At 52.0% G+C, this 14,385-nt stretch overlaps 1 protein-coding gene across 1 annotated transcript; it reads left to right on the top strand.

Annotated features, from left to right (window-relative positions):
• The first annotated feature begins 2,987 nt into the window (after window positions 1-2,987).
• Pcdh18 (protocadherin 18) lies at window positions 2,988-13,275 on the top strand. The gene is made up of 4 exons (XM_042670476.1): window positions 2,988-5,408; window positions 6,143-6,228; window positions 6,319-6,482; window positions 12,512-13,275. The coding sequence occupies exons 1-4, from the start codon at window positions 3,021-3,023 to the stop codon at window positions 13,273-13,275; spliced, it is 3,402 nt and encodes a 1,133-aa protein (XP_042526410.1). The 5' UTR covers window positions 2,988-3,020.
• The last annotated feature ends 1,110 nt before the right edge of the window (window positions 13,276-14,385 follow it).

The following is a 14,385-nucleotide window of genomic DNA, read 5'->3' as shown; positions in this document are numbered from 1 at the left end:
TAAAACTGTCCTGAACATTCAGGAATGGAATTCAGTGCTCTTGGAGATGTTTGGAATAGACTCATCAGCTGCACAAAGAACCCTCTCGCAGAACTAATGGAATTAGATTACCTTTGAATCCTCATACCAACTTTGAATAGTCACTAATTCCTTTCTTTGCTCTTTTAGATTTTTGGAAAGAGATTCACTGAAGGCTGACTTGATATAATTATTGGCTCAGATTGTTAGCCCTCCAGGCCAGATGGCTATGGCTTTCTAAAGTTCCAGTTGCTTGTGGTACTTTTCCTGGTTTGTCTAAAGGGTTTGGGATCAGCAATTTGAAAGGGCGACAAACTTGTAAAACAGTATTATTCATGGGGCCAGAACGTCCATCAGTGTGACCCAGTGCTAACTACAGCCATTATCGGCATTTCCATTCTGCACAATTTGCCACACAGCACTGGTTTCAGGAGAGGGAAAGAGAAAGACAATAGCTTATAAAATTCTTTTCAAGGCCTAAAAAGAAGGGGCTTCACGCCGGGCCTCCTCTGCTTTCTTTTTTCCATAAGGAATCTTTTTCAGTGACTTTAGCTGAGCTCTGCTGAGAGTAAGCAAAGTGGAAAATTCAGAAAATTACGTATGTGTGTGTGTGTGTGTGTGTGTGTGTGTGTGTGTGTTTATGTGTGTGATGGGGGGGGAGAATCGAGAGTGGGAGAAAAATGGAAAAAAAAAGTGGCTGAGATTATTGTGAAAGAGCCAATACATGCAAGTAAATGAAGTCAGCTCAGGAATCATGCGGGAGGTGAGGTGAAGGCAGCCGGAATGGATCCACAATGATAAACTTAAAAGGAATGGCAGTGCAGAAAGAGCATCATAAATAATCATATTTTCGAATAAGAATATCACATAGGTTTCCGTGACCTGGAAAAGGCGCTGGCCTCCCATGGTATTTCTAGCATTCTGATGCATACAGAAATGCAATTTTCAGCTCAGGCATTTTATTTGTCAGTGTAAACAAGCCCTGTTTTTTTAAGTAGATAACTGAAAAGCGTTTTCATAAATAATGCATACGTTCTAAAAATTTGACTTGTAAACTATTGAGTCCCTGTCCCCTCGGCATTCCTTGTGAAGACTGCAGAGAGCACCTTTTGGCAGAAACTGGCGTGCTGAAGCTTGAAATGTCTTTTCCCCAAGATAAACAGGGTTCTTTTTAAAAGCGCAAGACAAAGAAATGCCATCAAACATTATTTTTTGCCCCAAAACTCAAGTAAAAGAGTAACCTAGAAAGCAGAATTCCTATGGTTCACCAGTTCCGAATTCGGAGGTGTTCCCTTCCATCTCGCTAATCAAGACGGCAAGGTAGCCCTTTTCTTATCTTCAAAGAATAAAGATGAAAGAAGCAGAAAATGAAACCTCTTTCCTGGCTCTGTTCTTTTTAAAACACAGACCCAAGAAAATCTGCTCCTAGCCAGGCCCGGGTATTTACAGAGGGGGAGAGGAGAGGAGAGGCGGGCTGAGACGCCTAATTAGAAGCAAGTTTTCAAATCTTATTAAATTCCTCCACCACCACCCACAAAAAAAACACCCCAAACGCACTTAGAGGTAGTTAAAGTTCACACAGCACTCCAAGACGATGAAAAGCGGGGAGATTGTATGTTTGCGGCAGAAGAAAGCGCAATTAAGCAAACAAGAACCATTTAAAGTGTCATATAAATAAAGGGCCACCAGAAGTTGATTTAAAGTTTTGTCTTCTGCAATTTGTCTCCCCTTTGTCTTGGCACGCTCAGAGAAAGTGCTCGCAGCAGAGCCAAGGCGGGGAAAAGGGGGGGGGGGTGCTGGAAGGCGGGCTCTTCACCCATTTCCCCCCTCCCCAGCTCCATTCCCAGGCCCCCCCCTCCCTCGGTCCCCGGGTCCCAGGTCGCCCAGCCCCCAGCCTGGCCACGCCCCCCAGCCCCCGACAGGCTCCCCTCGGTGCCCCGCCCGCGCCCCGCCCCGCGCGCCCCAGCCCCGCGCTCGCGCGCCTCCCCTCCCTCCCTCCCCCCCCCCCCCCCCGATCCTTTGATTTGGGGGCGCGCTGATTGGCTGCGAGCGATTCCGCGCAGGCAGGGCCGCAGCTTTGTCTGAGTTGAGTGAAGTTGTTCAGAGGTGAGGCTGGAGCCCGCAGCCACCGCGCGCAGCTTGCGCGCAGCCCAGGGGCCGACGGGGACCGGGCTGCCCGCGCGCAGCCGACGGGACCGGGCTTAGCCCGCGCGCAGCCGAGGGGACCGGGCTTAGCCCGCGCGCAGCCGAGGGGCCGGCGGGGACCGGGCACAGCCCGCGCGCAGCGGCAGATCCCGCGGGGACCAGGCTGACCGCGCGCAGCAGCGGGGCCGGCGGAGACCGGGCTCAGCCTGCGCGCAGTCCAAGGACCGGCAGGGACCGGGCACAGCCCACGCGCAGCGGCGGATCCCGCGGGGACCAGGCTGCCCGCTGGCAGCGGCGGGGCCGGCGGGGACCCGGCTCAGCTTGAGCGCAGCCGAGGGGCCGGTGGGGACCGGGCAAGCCCGTGCGCAGCGGCGGATCCCGCGGGGAACGGGCTGCCCAGCCGAGGGCACCGGACTCGGCCCGCGCGCAGCGGCGGCGGCGGCGGCGGGCGCGGACAGCCTCGCCGCCCGGCAGAGAGGCCGCCGCCCCCTCTGGATCTCCGCGGCGGGAAGCGCGCCGGCCACCCCGGGGCCAGACGCCCGGCCGGGACCCCCGGCGGCGCCCCGAGCGCCCGTCGTCCCGCGCGGTGTGTATGCTCCGGCCGAAGTGGGCGCGCCGCCGCCGGTCGCCGCGCCGTGGTTCCGGGACGCGGGCGCTCGCGGGCGCGGGCGCGGATGCGGCGAGGCTCCGGGCGGCCGGCGCGGGTCCCGGGGCCGCCGAGCCGCGCTGAGGCGCCCGGCGGGCGGGCGGCGTAGATGGAGGCGAACGCGCGCCGGCGCCGGGCGCTGGCGCTGCCGCTGCTGCTGCTGCTGCTGGCGGCGGCTCGCGCGGCGCTGGGCCGGAACCTGCGGTACCGGATGTACGAGGAGCAGCGGGTCGGGGCGGTGGTGGCGCGGCTGTCCGAGGACCTGGCGGACGTGCTGCAGAAGCTGCCCAACCCCGCGGCCGTGCGCTTCCGAGCCATGCAGCGCGGGAACTCGCCGCTGCTGGTGGTGAACGAGAGCTCGGGGGAGGTGAGCATCGGGGCCACCATCGACCGCGAGCAGCTCTGCCAGAAGAACCTCAACTGCTCCCTGGAGTTCGACGTGGTCACGCTGCCCACCGAGCACCTGCAGCTGCTGCACATCGAGGTGGAGGTGCTGGACATCAACGACAACGCCCCGCGCTTCGCCAGGCCGGTCATCGCGCTGGAGATCTCGGAGAGCGCGGCCGTGGGCACGCGGCTGCCCCTGGACAGCGCCTTCGACCCCGACGTCGGCGAGAACGCGCTGCACACCTACGCGCTCTCCGACAACCAGTACTTCGGCATCGACGTGCGCACCCGCACCGACGGCGCCAAGTACGCCGAGCTCATCGTGGTCCGGGAGCTGGACCGCGAGCGGGTGGCCAGCTATGAGCTGCGCCTCACCGCCTCGGATATGGGCACCCCGCCGCGCTCCGGCTCCTCCCTCCTCAAGATCAGCATCTCGGACTCCAACGACAACAGCCCGGCCTTTGAGCGGCAGTCCTACCTCATCGAACTCCCCGAGAGCGCGCCAGTGGGCAGCCTGCTGCTGGACCTGAACGCCACCGACCCCGACGAGGGCGCCAACGGTAAGATCGTGTACTCCTTCAGCAGCCACGTGTCTCCCAAGATCATAGAGACCTTCCAAATCGACTCCGAGCGCGGACACCTGACCCTCTTCAAGCAAGTGGACTACGAGATCACCAAGTCCTATGAGATCGACGTGCAGGCCCAGGACCTGGGTCCCAACTCCATCCCTGCCCACTGCAAGATCATCATCAAGGTGGTGGACGTCAATGACAACAAGCCCGAGATCAGCATCAACTTCATGTTCCCCGGGAAGGAGGAAGTGTCCTACATCTTCGAAGGGGACCCCATCGACACCTTCGTGGCCTTGGTGAGGGTCCACGACAAAGATTCTGGATTGAATGGGGAGGTGGTTTGCAGGCTGTATGGACACGGCCACTTCAGGCTGCAGAACACCTACGAGAACAACTACCTAATCTTCACCAACGCCACCCTGGACCGCGAGAAGAGGTCCGAGTACAGCTTGACCATCATCGCCGAGGACAAGGGGACTCCCAGCCTGTCTTCAGTCAAACACTTCACCGTGCAGATCAACGACATCAATGACAACCCGCCCCGTTTCCAGAGGAGCCGCTACGAATTCGTGATCTCGGAAAACAACTCGCCAGGCGCCTACATCACCACGGTCACGGCCACCGACCTCGATCTCGGGGAGAACGGGCAGGTGACCTACACCATCTTGGAAAGCTTTGTCCTGGGGAGTTCCATCACCACCTACGTGACCATCGACCCGTCCAACGGGGCCATCTACGCCCTCAGAATCTTTGACCACGAGGAAGTGAGTCAGATCACCTTCGTGGTGGAAGCCAGGGACGGAGGGAGCCCCGAGCAGCTGGTGAGCAACGCCACGGTGGTGCTCACCATCCTGGATGAGAATGACAACGCGCCCGTGGTGGTGGAGCCCGCCCTGCACAACAGCACTGCAGAGATCGCCATCCCCAAGGGGGCCGAGAGTGGCTTTCATGTCACCAGGCTGAGGGCCATCGACAGAGACTCTGGTGTGAACGCTGAACTCAGCTGTGCCATCGTGGCCGGGAACGAGGACAGCGTCTTCCTCCTGGATCCTCAGTCCTGCGACCTCCACACCAATGTGAGCATGGAGTCAGTGGCCCGCACCACGTGGGGGCTCTCTGTCATCATCCAGGACAAAGGCAACCCTCCCCTGCACACCAGAGTCCTTCTGAAGTGCGTGGTCCTGGAGAACACCCCGGCGGTCACCAGCACCACCATGACCTCGGTGAGCCAGGCCTCCCCGGACGTGTCCATGATCATCATCATTTCCCTGGGCGCCATTTGCACCGTGCTATTGGTTATCATGGTGCTGTTTGCGACTCGGTGCAACCGGGAGAAGAAAGACACTCGGTCCTACAACTGCAGGGTGGCCGAGTCCACCTATCAGCATCACCCAAAGAGGCCGTCGCGGCAGATTCACAAAGGGGACATCACGCTGGTGCCAACCCTCAACAGCACCCTGCCTATCAGATCCCATCACAGATCCTCGCCCTCCTCATCGCCAGCCCTGGAGAGGGGGCACATGGGCAGCCGCCAGAGCCACAACAGCCACCAGTCACTCAACAGCTTGGTGACCATCTCCTCCAACCACGTGCCGGAGAGTTTCTCCTTGGAACTCACCCACGCTACACCTGCGGTTGAGGTAGGCCCTTCCCGTGCCCCTATCCTGATTGGGGTCTGGGTTGTGACATGGGCCTAGACCTAGACTTTTCCACATTCTCCCATTTTCTTAACTAACTCACTGGGGTGTTGCATGTGCTATGGTATTAGAAAAGAAATGTGAAGCTCACAAGGGACTCTAAAAAAGAGGCTTCTGACTTCCAGCCCCGATTAAGAGGTGTGGGAAGTTCAGAGGTAAAGGGATTTATTCCATTTTATTTTATTCATTTTACTTTCTTTCTCTCTCTCTCTCTTTCTGTTTTTTTTTTTTGTTTGTTTTTTTTTTACAATGCTGAGGTCTCTACTGAAGAAAAAAAAAATCAATGATGAGGTCTCCAGATTCCCTCCACAGTTCCTATTATATTTGTCCAACTCTGGAGACATTTTCTGACATTACTTAAACTAGTTGTGCTACAATGAAATGTACAACATTTTCCATGGCTTTTTTTCAAACTGAAGAAAATCAGTTATTTAAAAGTCATTTTTTAAAAAGCCATTGTCTTACTGCATGACTGCAAGCTCCCTGGGAAGTCTCTTGGATGTGTGTGGTGATAGGCTGGGCAGTGGGCTGCAGTCCAGCCACCGTCCAAGTGCAGTGCACCCATGCTGCCCCATAGTGGGAAACAGCCCCTGGCGATGTGTCCCCCGGCTGCACGTGAGGAGGTGGGCGTGGAGGTCTGTGTTCAGGAATCAGTCTGTCTGTTTGGTTTCCAGCAGGTCTCTCAGCTTCTCTCCATGCTTCACCAGGGTCAGTACCAGCCCAGGCCGAGCTTTCGAGGAAACAAATACTCCAGGAGCTATAGGTATGACTTCTGTTTGCACGGTCTATGTCGTCTCGGATAGCTCCCATGCAGAAGGATCTTCATAACAGCTTCCCTGATTGGTCTTTCTAGATATGCCCTTCAAGACATGGACAAATTTAGCTTGAAAGACAGCGGCCGAGGGGACAGTGAGGCCGGGGACAGCGATTATGACCTGGGACGGGATTCTCCAATAGACAGACTGCTGGGGGAAGGCTTCAGTGACCTCTTTCTTACAGATGGCAGAATTCCAGCAGGTACGCGGGGTGGGGGTGGGTGGGGAGGATGGACGTTGTTCTGTGCATAGCTGATACAGAGTCCCACTGTTTAAAATGGGCCCTGTCTCCTTCATGTGTCCTTTGCATTGAGATGTTTGCAGTGTACTCACTAGAAACAAGCAAGGAAGAGAAAGTGAAACACTTTAGAAATTATCTTGAAATCCACAGAAGGTCCTTGGTAGAGAAAGAGGAAGCGCCAGAGTTTAGAGAGTGGAGAAAAATGGGTGGGCAGAGTTGCGAGCAGAAGGCCAAGCCTTTCCCTCCTCTTTCTGTCCCAGCCAGTGCTGCCCTGGGACACTCTTGAGTAACTCTGTAAAATTACTGGGTGTGTTTTCATTCAGGCAGTCTGTTTTGTACTCAGTGGTGAAATGGGTTATAATTTGGAGGACACATTTCCCGTGATGGGAACTAACTCACAAAATCAGAGACTAAAATATACTGGCAAGGGTACACTTTAAGCACTAAAAATAAGAAGGAATGCACCTTTGTTGACGCTTAGTAGCATAGAATATGTCTTGTTACCTTTCACTTCCTGTCTGCTTTGTGGTGGAAGAAGGCTGTGTAAGGGAATTTATAAGCACACAGTTGAGATGGAGGAGAGTCTCTTAAGTTTTGAATCATATTTTCCTTAGTGTCCCTTCCTTCCATTTGTGCACTAGGAACTTTCTGAACCAATAAATACTCCCTGGGTCTCTTAGCAACCCTGTTACTAAGGACTGCACTAAGAAATCAGCCCTGAGAACGGCAGACATGCTCCTCTGCCTACTTTTTCCTTCTAAATTCATTGAATATTGATCCAATGACTGCGGTTTGATAAATGAAAGAAAGGCAGAGCAATGTTCTTTCATCCACCCTGGTCCTAATGTTTATTTTCCAGATATAGACAAATTAAAGTGCTTAGAAAAAAGAAATCACAGGGGAGCTCCAGAAATGTATGAGAAAAGCAACACATAGGAATCCTCGTTCTCGTCAGCTGCCAGGGGCTTGGTGGCAGCAGCAGTATCGCCTGTCGCTGTCAGCTGGGTCTCAGCATTGGTGTCTGGACTCAGGGCGAGCATGCAGCCCACCTGGGACTCTCCACCTGTGGTGCCTCTCCAGCCTTGGGCTCAGTTGACACTGGGGTCAGCTGTAGTGCTGGCATTTGGAGTTCGGATTTGATAAATAAGCTTCTCACAGGTTTGCTATTATTCCTGTTGGAGTTAGTTGTGGTGGTGACAGGAAAAAGCATTCTGATTTTTCTCAGAGTTAAAAACTGAAGCTTCCCAATCATGTATTTTGTACATGATCAGAATGAAAATTCAGCCACTCTATGTCCTTGAACACTTACCAAACATATGAAATAACAGGGCCTCCAGACTTTTTTTAAAATAAATTGAGTGGCTTATTAGATCGGATATCCTAAAGATGCAGTAACCACTGCACAATTATTAAGTGTTGTGCAGTTGATTATCTTGTCCTGGGAACAGATGCTACATTGCTGTCTGGATGAATGCATAGAAAGGGTTTAAAGTATCATGAAAAATAGGGCCCAATTTACATGGCAGCCCAAGTTTGTACCTTCATTTTCACAGTCCTTCATTTTCACACATTGACTCCGTAGACCAATGTGAAGCTACATCTCTGAAAATCCAGTAAAATACAGATGACCTCAGACTCCCTGCTCAAAGCAAATTGGTTGTATTATGCTAGCTCTTCTAGCGAACAGTGGCTGAATTACTGATTCCATGATGCTGACAGGACCCTGCCCTTGAACAATGTAATCCATTTTTATTTCATGAAACACAAAGGTAGCATAACAGACATAATGCCAACATATTCAATTTTCCATCGAAACATTGTATGAAGACTTCATTGCACTTTAAGTTAGCAATCATAATAAATTGAAAAATAATTGCCTTGGGTAGCTATCTTTGCCACTTGTGGGACTAAAGGATGCCGAAAACTCATTTCCCTCATGGACTCCTATCACTAACCGGAGTCCCACCTTTTATTTTTCAGCTATTTCTAAAATTAGTCACTGATCATTTATTTATTTGCTTACTTATCTTTGGTTCTAGGAAGTGGACCCAGAGTTGTACCACAGCTACATCCTTAGTCATTTTTTAAAAAAAATTTACAGGTCAGGACTAGCCTTCTGTTCTTTCCCATACGTTCAAAACTATCCAGACCTCTTATGTTCATGGCAGGCAGGTTCTCTAGCTTTTGAACAAACGATAGGGAATAGAAGGAATAGAGAGGTAATAGGTAGGCAATTATAAACTCAAGAATACTGTGAGTCTTGGACTGTAAGCTCCATCCATGTCGTTTCTTTTTAAATTAGGAGTGCAACTTCTTATTATCACTAGTAATTACTCTTAACATGCAGTCAGTCCCTTAAAACTTCCATTTTTATACTATTACACTCCAGCAAGAGACAGCGGAGCTCTTTTGCTGGTGTATGGCACTGTGTTACAGCACCTATTACAGAAGGCATAATTCTGTCCTGCTTGCTACTTGTCCTGGTGTGGGTGTGGTCATTGCTTTCCGCTAGAGACCTGTCACCAGGGTGCCATTGGTGGATTGACATGGATACCTAGGCTTGGCCAACAGAGTCCATCCCAAATCTCCACAGCAAGCTAGCTAGCATTCTGATTACATGTAACCAATTGTCTAGTTCATTCATTCTAGAAACTTCTGCAGTCATATACGGGTGCAAAACTTGTGGTTTATAAATATATAGTCTCAGGAAATACCCTGAGTAGAGAAAAATGTAAGTCGACATCTGAAGGCTATTAGGAGAGATCAGCAGTTTTCTAAAGCATGTATATTTTTAGGACTTAAGTGTCTCCTTCCAACTGCTTTCCTGCACTAGTCTTATGAACAAATATAGGCTATGTTTAGATGCATTGCTTTCTGGCCACTTGTTCTTTTAATTCCCACACAGATATACTACTTTCTGGACTGTAAAGTCTGTATCTGCTCATTCAGCTTTGTACTCCAATATTTACCACATGTCCACAGCGTCTCCAGTGTTCCCGCGTGTTTTGTAGCACCAGGGTGATTATAAAGGTTTTGGATTCTGTTTCTTGCTTCATCCCTTCTTCTTCATCGAGGTCCTTCCGCTTTTCGTCATCTGTTATCCTTGTTTCATTCTAGACCTTTCTGCCCTCATGGCAGCTGCCCTTGCTTTGCCCTGGCCTTTCTGCCATGGCTAGTTTACTGGACCAATGTACAGCTGATGTCTCCCACTAATAGCACCTCCTGCCACCACACTGCTTCCAGCTTCAATAACCTTTTAAGAACATGTCCATTTCCATTTCCATTTTTTTCTTTTGGCTCAGAATCAATGCCTGACTCCTGTTGCTCAGCAACCCTGAACAGAACTATTTATCTTGATATTCAAAGGCCAATAAAATTCCTCCCAACGTATTGACTCTCAGTTTTGCCATGTTCAAATCTGTCTGCAAGAGGAAGAGGCCACGCTGCCCTCACACTCCGACCCTCCAGCCAGAAGAGCTAGATTTTCTTCACTTTGTGTGCCTAAACGCCATCCATCTCTCTCAGTTGTGTTAGGTTGCTTCTTCTTTACAACCATCCACCTCCACATCTCCCCATTTTCCTTTTTCTGGCTCAGTATCCCCTGGCTGGTTTCATTGGCTGGACATTTATGATGTCATCAGTGAACTGAAGTCAGGATTGGATTGGATGTGTTTGGACAGGAGGCCTGTCCTATCACTTTTCTTATATAGGCTCTTCAGAGACACCAGACTAGTCAGCCAGGAACTTAAGACTCCACAGAAAGTAGGCGTGTGCTTTCCTTCACTTATGGACTGTCGCCTGGGTTTGAGTTGTAGTGCAGTGACACGTGACACAGTCACACAGGGGACCGGCGGGCTTCTGTTTCTAGTATGTCTCCATCTCCAGAGGGCATGACCTATTAGCAGAGCCTCTAGAGAGTGAAAGGAAGGCTGCTCACTGGATAGCAGGTTCGAATCTCTGGGTGCGGGGTGGAATATTTGCAATAATGAGTTACTCGGTCACTGAGAGTACTGCCACGCAGTTGAGTCTCCAGGGGAATAAAATGAGAATCTCATTGAAAATACTCTTTCTGTGCCGCTCCCCTGTGTGCTCTTTCTCTCTCTGCTTGCTGTCCTGCTTTCACTCACTTTCTCTGGTTATCTCTTCCTCCATTATTCTCTCTTCAACTTTCTTACTACTTTCTTTTTCTTTTCCGTTCTGTGATGATTATTTGGTCATTTGTCTACCACTTAATTATTGAGACGTGATTGTAAATGGCGTTCACTGTGATCAAAATCGGTTTGAGCATGAACTTTTAGAATGTACGCATTAGCCCCATCCTTGTGGCACTGCCATATTGGTTACCTGGTCATTAGATTCAGGTTTCTAGAAAACTGAATCATGGTGAGTATTCTTAGAATCCAGTGTAGCTTTTCCTCATCATTAAACATTCATGCATAGCAAAGTCACTGAAGCAATCCAGAAAACCATCAAGTCCTTTCTAGGCTTAGAGCCATACAGCTAACAGCCAGACAAACAAATGAAGAGGTGTCAGGATGTCTGTTCTTCTCTTCTGACAGGATGTGAGGGAGACAATGGACACAGGTCTCCTTTCCATTTTCAGAGACCTGGGGAATCAAAGGGGAAAAAAAAATCATTAGCACTCTGATAGTGATCCCACTGAAGAGAAACCCACGGCTGTTTGAGGTATTCCAGTTACTTCCGACGCATCTCACTTGTGTCCACATCCAACACCGAAAGCACTACTTGGCGAAATTTTCTAGAGATAAAGCTTGAAGTTAGGTCATCTAAACTTTGTAATGTCCTTAAGTGACCCTGAGCTTTCAAATTTAATCTTTCTCCATGGACAAATCATACAATGACTCTTCATCTTGCTCCTTTCCCTGCTTGTAGTCACTCCTCTCCTCAACGTTTTCCCCACACTATTTTTTGCTTTTTTAGGTGTCTTAGCAATGCAGCTTTTTTCCCCTCACAACACCTATTCTCATTTTCATCCCTCAGTATTTCCTCTTTCCCATTCTAAACTGAGGCCCAAATTATCTTGGAGCTGCCAGCCAGGAAAATCAATGGCCTCTGGACCCTTACATAAAGACCCTTATTTCTCCTTGCTTTATTTCCATTCAGAAAATACATAGTGCATATCTATTCTGTGCAGATACTGGTGGGGCTTGGCTGAGCTCAGCCCCCTGCTGGGGGCTGGGCCTCGGTCAGATCATCGTTGCAGCCATCATTTGGGTGCAAGATAAATTGTTTTTAAGTAGCTCATTTTATAAAATTAGCTTTGAATAGATAGATTTGGCTAGCAAGAGAGTTCCATTTTCTTTCACATTTGTAAGAATTACTCAGCACGTTATGAATTTCTGCTTTTTTTTTTTTTTTTTGCTGTAAAGTGGACGATACAGAGAAGGCACAGTGGGCTGTGTCAGGCGGACATCTCTGCCTTTCCTGTTTTCCACGTAGTTTAGTTGCCGTGTTTGCCAAATTTGGAGAGCTTGTTCCTCTTCGTTTTTCTGCTTTTGTCATTTCTATTATGTCCTAGGCATGTGGCCACTTGCATTAGTACCAAAACATCCGGAATAACGGAGAGGCATACTTTTCATATTCTTCTTTTCTTACACGTTTGGTGGCTTTGCCAGTTATCTGAATATTAACGCGTCTTCAACCTTCAGAGCAGACTTCGTCAAGTGTGAGAGTAGATATCGAGTCATAAAGATGTTCCCCCCAGCTGCCTTTTTAAGTAACAAGTCAACAAATCGTTAAAATAGGACTTTTGGGAGATGAATCCGTATAAATTGCATGATCGTTCCTTATGGAATCCGTGAAGCCCAAAGCAGGTCAGCAGGTAGTGAACCCCACAGCGCCATGAACGTTGTTGCCTGCCGCAGGCCAAGCGACGTGGCGGTCACCATCTAAACCTCCTGTACCTGTCGGTCTCCATCCTGCGGGTCACCATCCGCCTAACCCCGGGTCTCCTGTTTCTTTCGGCGCAGCTATGAGGCTGTGCACGGAGGAGTGCCGGGTCCTGGGCCACTCGGACCAGTGCTGGATGCCGCCGCTGCCCTCGCCCTCGGACTACCGGAGCAACCTGTTCATCCCCGGCGAGGAGTTCCCGCCAGCGCCGCGGAACGCGCCGGGGCCCGCGGGCGCGGAGGAGGACGGCGCGGCGGCCGCGGAGCCCGGCGAGAAGAAGAAGAGCTTCTCCACCTTCGGCAAGGACGCGCCGCACGAGGACGCCGCCGGCGGCGAGGACGCGGGCACGGCCTCCCTGCTGTCCGAGATGAGCAGCGTGTTCCAGCGCCTGCTGCCCCCGGCCCTGGACCCCTATGCGGAGGGCGGCGAGGCCGGGCGCGCGGGGGAGGCCGGGCGTGCGGGGGAGGCCGGGCGCGGAGAGGCTGGGCGCGCGGGCGAGGCCGGGCGCACGGGGGAGGCCGGGCGCACGAGCGAGGCCCCGGACCGCCGCAAGGGCCCCGCGCCCGCCAAGGCCACCGCCTATCCGCCCGGGGTGGCGGCCTGGGCGGCTAGCACTCACTTCCAGTCCCCGGCCGGCACACCCGGGCCGCCGCTGGGCGCGCACCCCAGCGTGCAGCCTGCCTCCAAGTGGCTGCCGGCCATGGAGGAGATCCCCGAGAACTACGAGGAGGACGATTTCGACAGCGTGCTCAGCCACCTGGGCGACGGCAAGCCCGAGCTCATGGACGCCAGCGAGCTGGTGGCCGAGATCAACAAGCTGCTGCGGGACGTGCGCCAGAGTTAGGCTGCGGCCCGTGTCCGCTGTCCGGGCGCGGGGACCCTGGCTCTCCCCCTCCCAGCCAGGCCACGGCCTGTGCACGCCTTTGCGGCGTGGGGACCCTCCCCCCAGCTAGGCCGGAGCCCATGTGCGCTGAGTGGGCGCGGGGACCCTGGCTCTCCCCCTCCCAGCTAGGCCGTGGCCTGTGTGCGCCTTTGGGGTGCGGGACTCTCCTCCCAGCTAGGCCGCGGCCCATGTGCGCTGAATGGGCATGGGGACCCTGGCTCTCCCCCTCCCAGCTAGGCCATGGCCTGTGTGCCCTGTCCGGGCGGGCGCGGGGACCCCCCTTCCCCCCAGCTAGGCCATGGTCCATGCGTGACAGCAGGGCGGGGACCCTCCCCCCCCCCCCCCCAGGCCGCGGTCCTTGCGTGCTGTCCAGGCTCGGGGACCCTGGCTCTCCCCGTCCCAGCTAGGCCGCGGCCTGTGCGCACCTTCGGGGCCCCGGAGGGAGCAGGAGCGCTGCCCTCCGCCCCCGAAACGGCACGGCCACACCGTTGCATTTATCATAAATGTGTCTGTGTATATTGAATAATTAAATACTGTATTTTCGTATGTACACAATGCAAGTGTGATTATTTCAATCTGTATTTTAAAAATACATTTGTACCTTATATTTATGTGTAATTTAACAAACAAATTTTATTTTTTTACTCTCCCATGACAAACACGTCTTTTCCTAGTCGCGTAGACTAGTCACGGCTTGAACCCCAGCGCACGCCCTCGTCAACCACGGAGTATAAAGGCATTGCTTGGATTAGTTTAGTTGCCGCAGGATTTGTTAGGCTTTACGAATTAACCCACGAATGCATTCCACTATTCTTAGTCCCATTAAGAGAACCGATTTTGTTTAAAATGCTAAAAAAAAAAAAAAAAAAACCTCATTAAAAAAAAAGTCAAAGAATTTTATATTGTTATGTTCACTGTCTCTGCGGTTCCTACAGTTCAAAGCTGCAGAAAACATTGAAGGACGAGGGGAAATGTCATTTTAGGAAGGGAAGCCTGGTGAGGAATGCCGGGTGACATCTTCTCGGTGATGTCAGAGGGGCAAAGGTCAGTGTTTCCAAGGTCTCCCAGGCA

This window comes from Dipodomys spectabilis, unplaced genomic scaffold (assembly GCF_019054845.1).
Source record: "Dipodomys spectabilis isolate Male_0828 unplaced genomic scaffold, ASM1905484v1 ptg000555l, whole genome shotgun sequence".
Taxonomy (NCBI): domain Eukaryota; kingdom Metazoa; phylum Chordata; class Mammalia; order Rodentia; family Heteromyidae; genus Dipodomys; species Dipodomys spectabilis.
The sequence above is the reverse complement of the archived record's forward strand: the minus strand, read 5'-3'. Positions and strand labels throughout refer to the sequence as shown.

Excerpts from the sequence above, each read along its gene's own strand:
- Pcdh18 (XM_042670476.1), top strand. The coding sequence starts at position 3,021 with ATGTACGAGGAGCAGCGGGTCGGGGCGGTGGTGGCGCGGCTGTCCGAG. Across the intron at positions 6,229-6,318 it reads AAATACTCCAGGAGCTATAG|ATATGCCCTTCAAGACATGG; the intron begins GTATGACTTCTG and ends TGGTCTTTCTAG. Across the intron at positions 6,483-12,511 it reads AGATGGCAGAATTCCAGCAG|CTATGAGGCTGTGCACGGAG; the intron begins GTACGCGGGGTG and ends CTTTCGGCGCAG.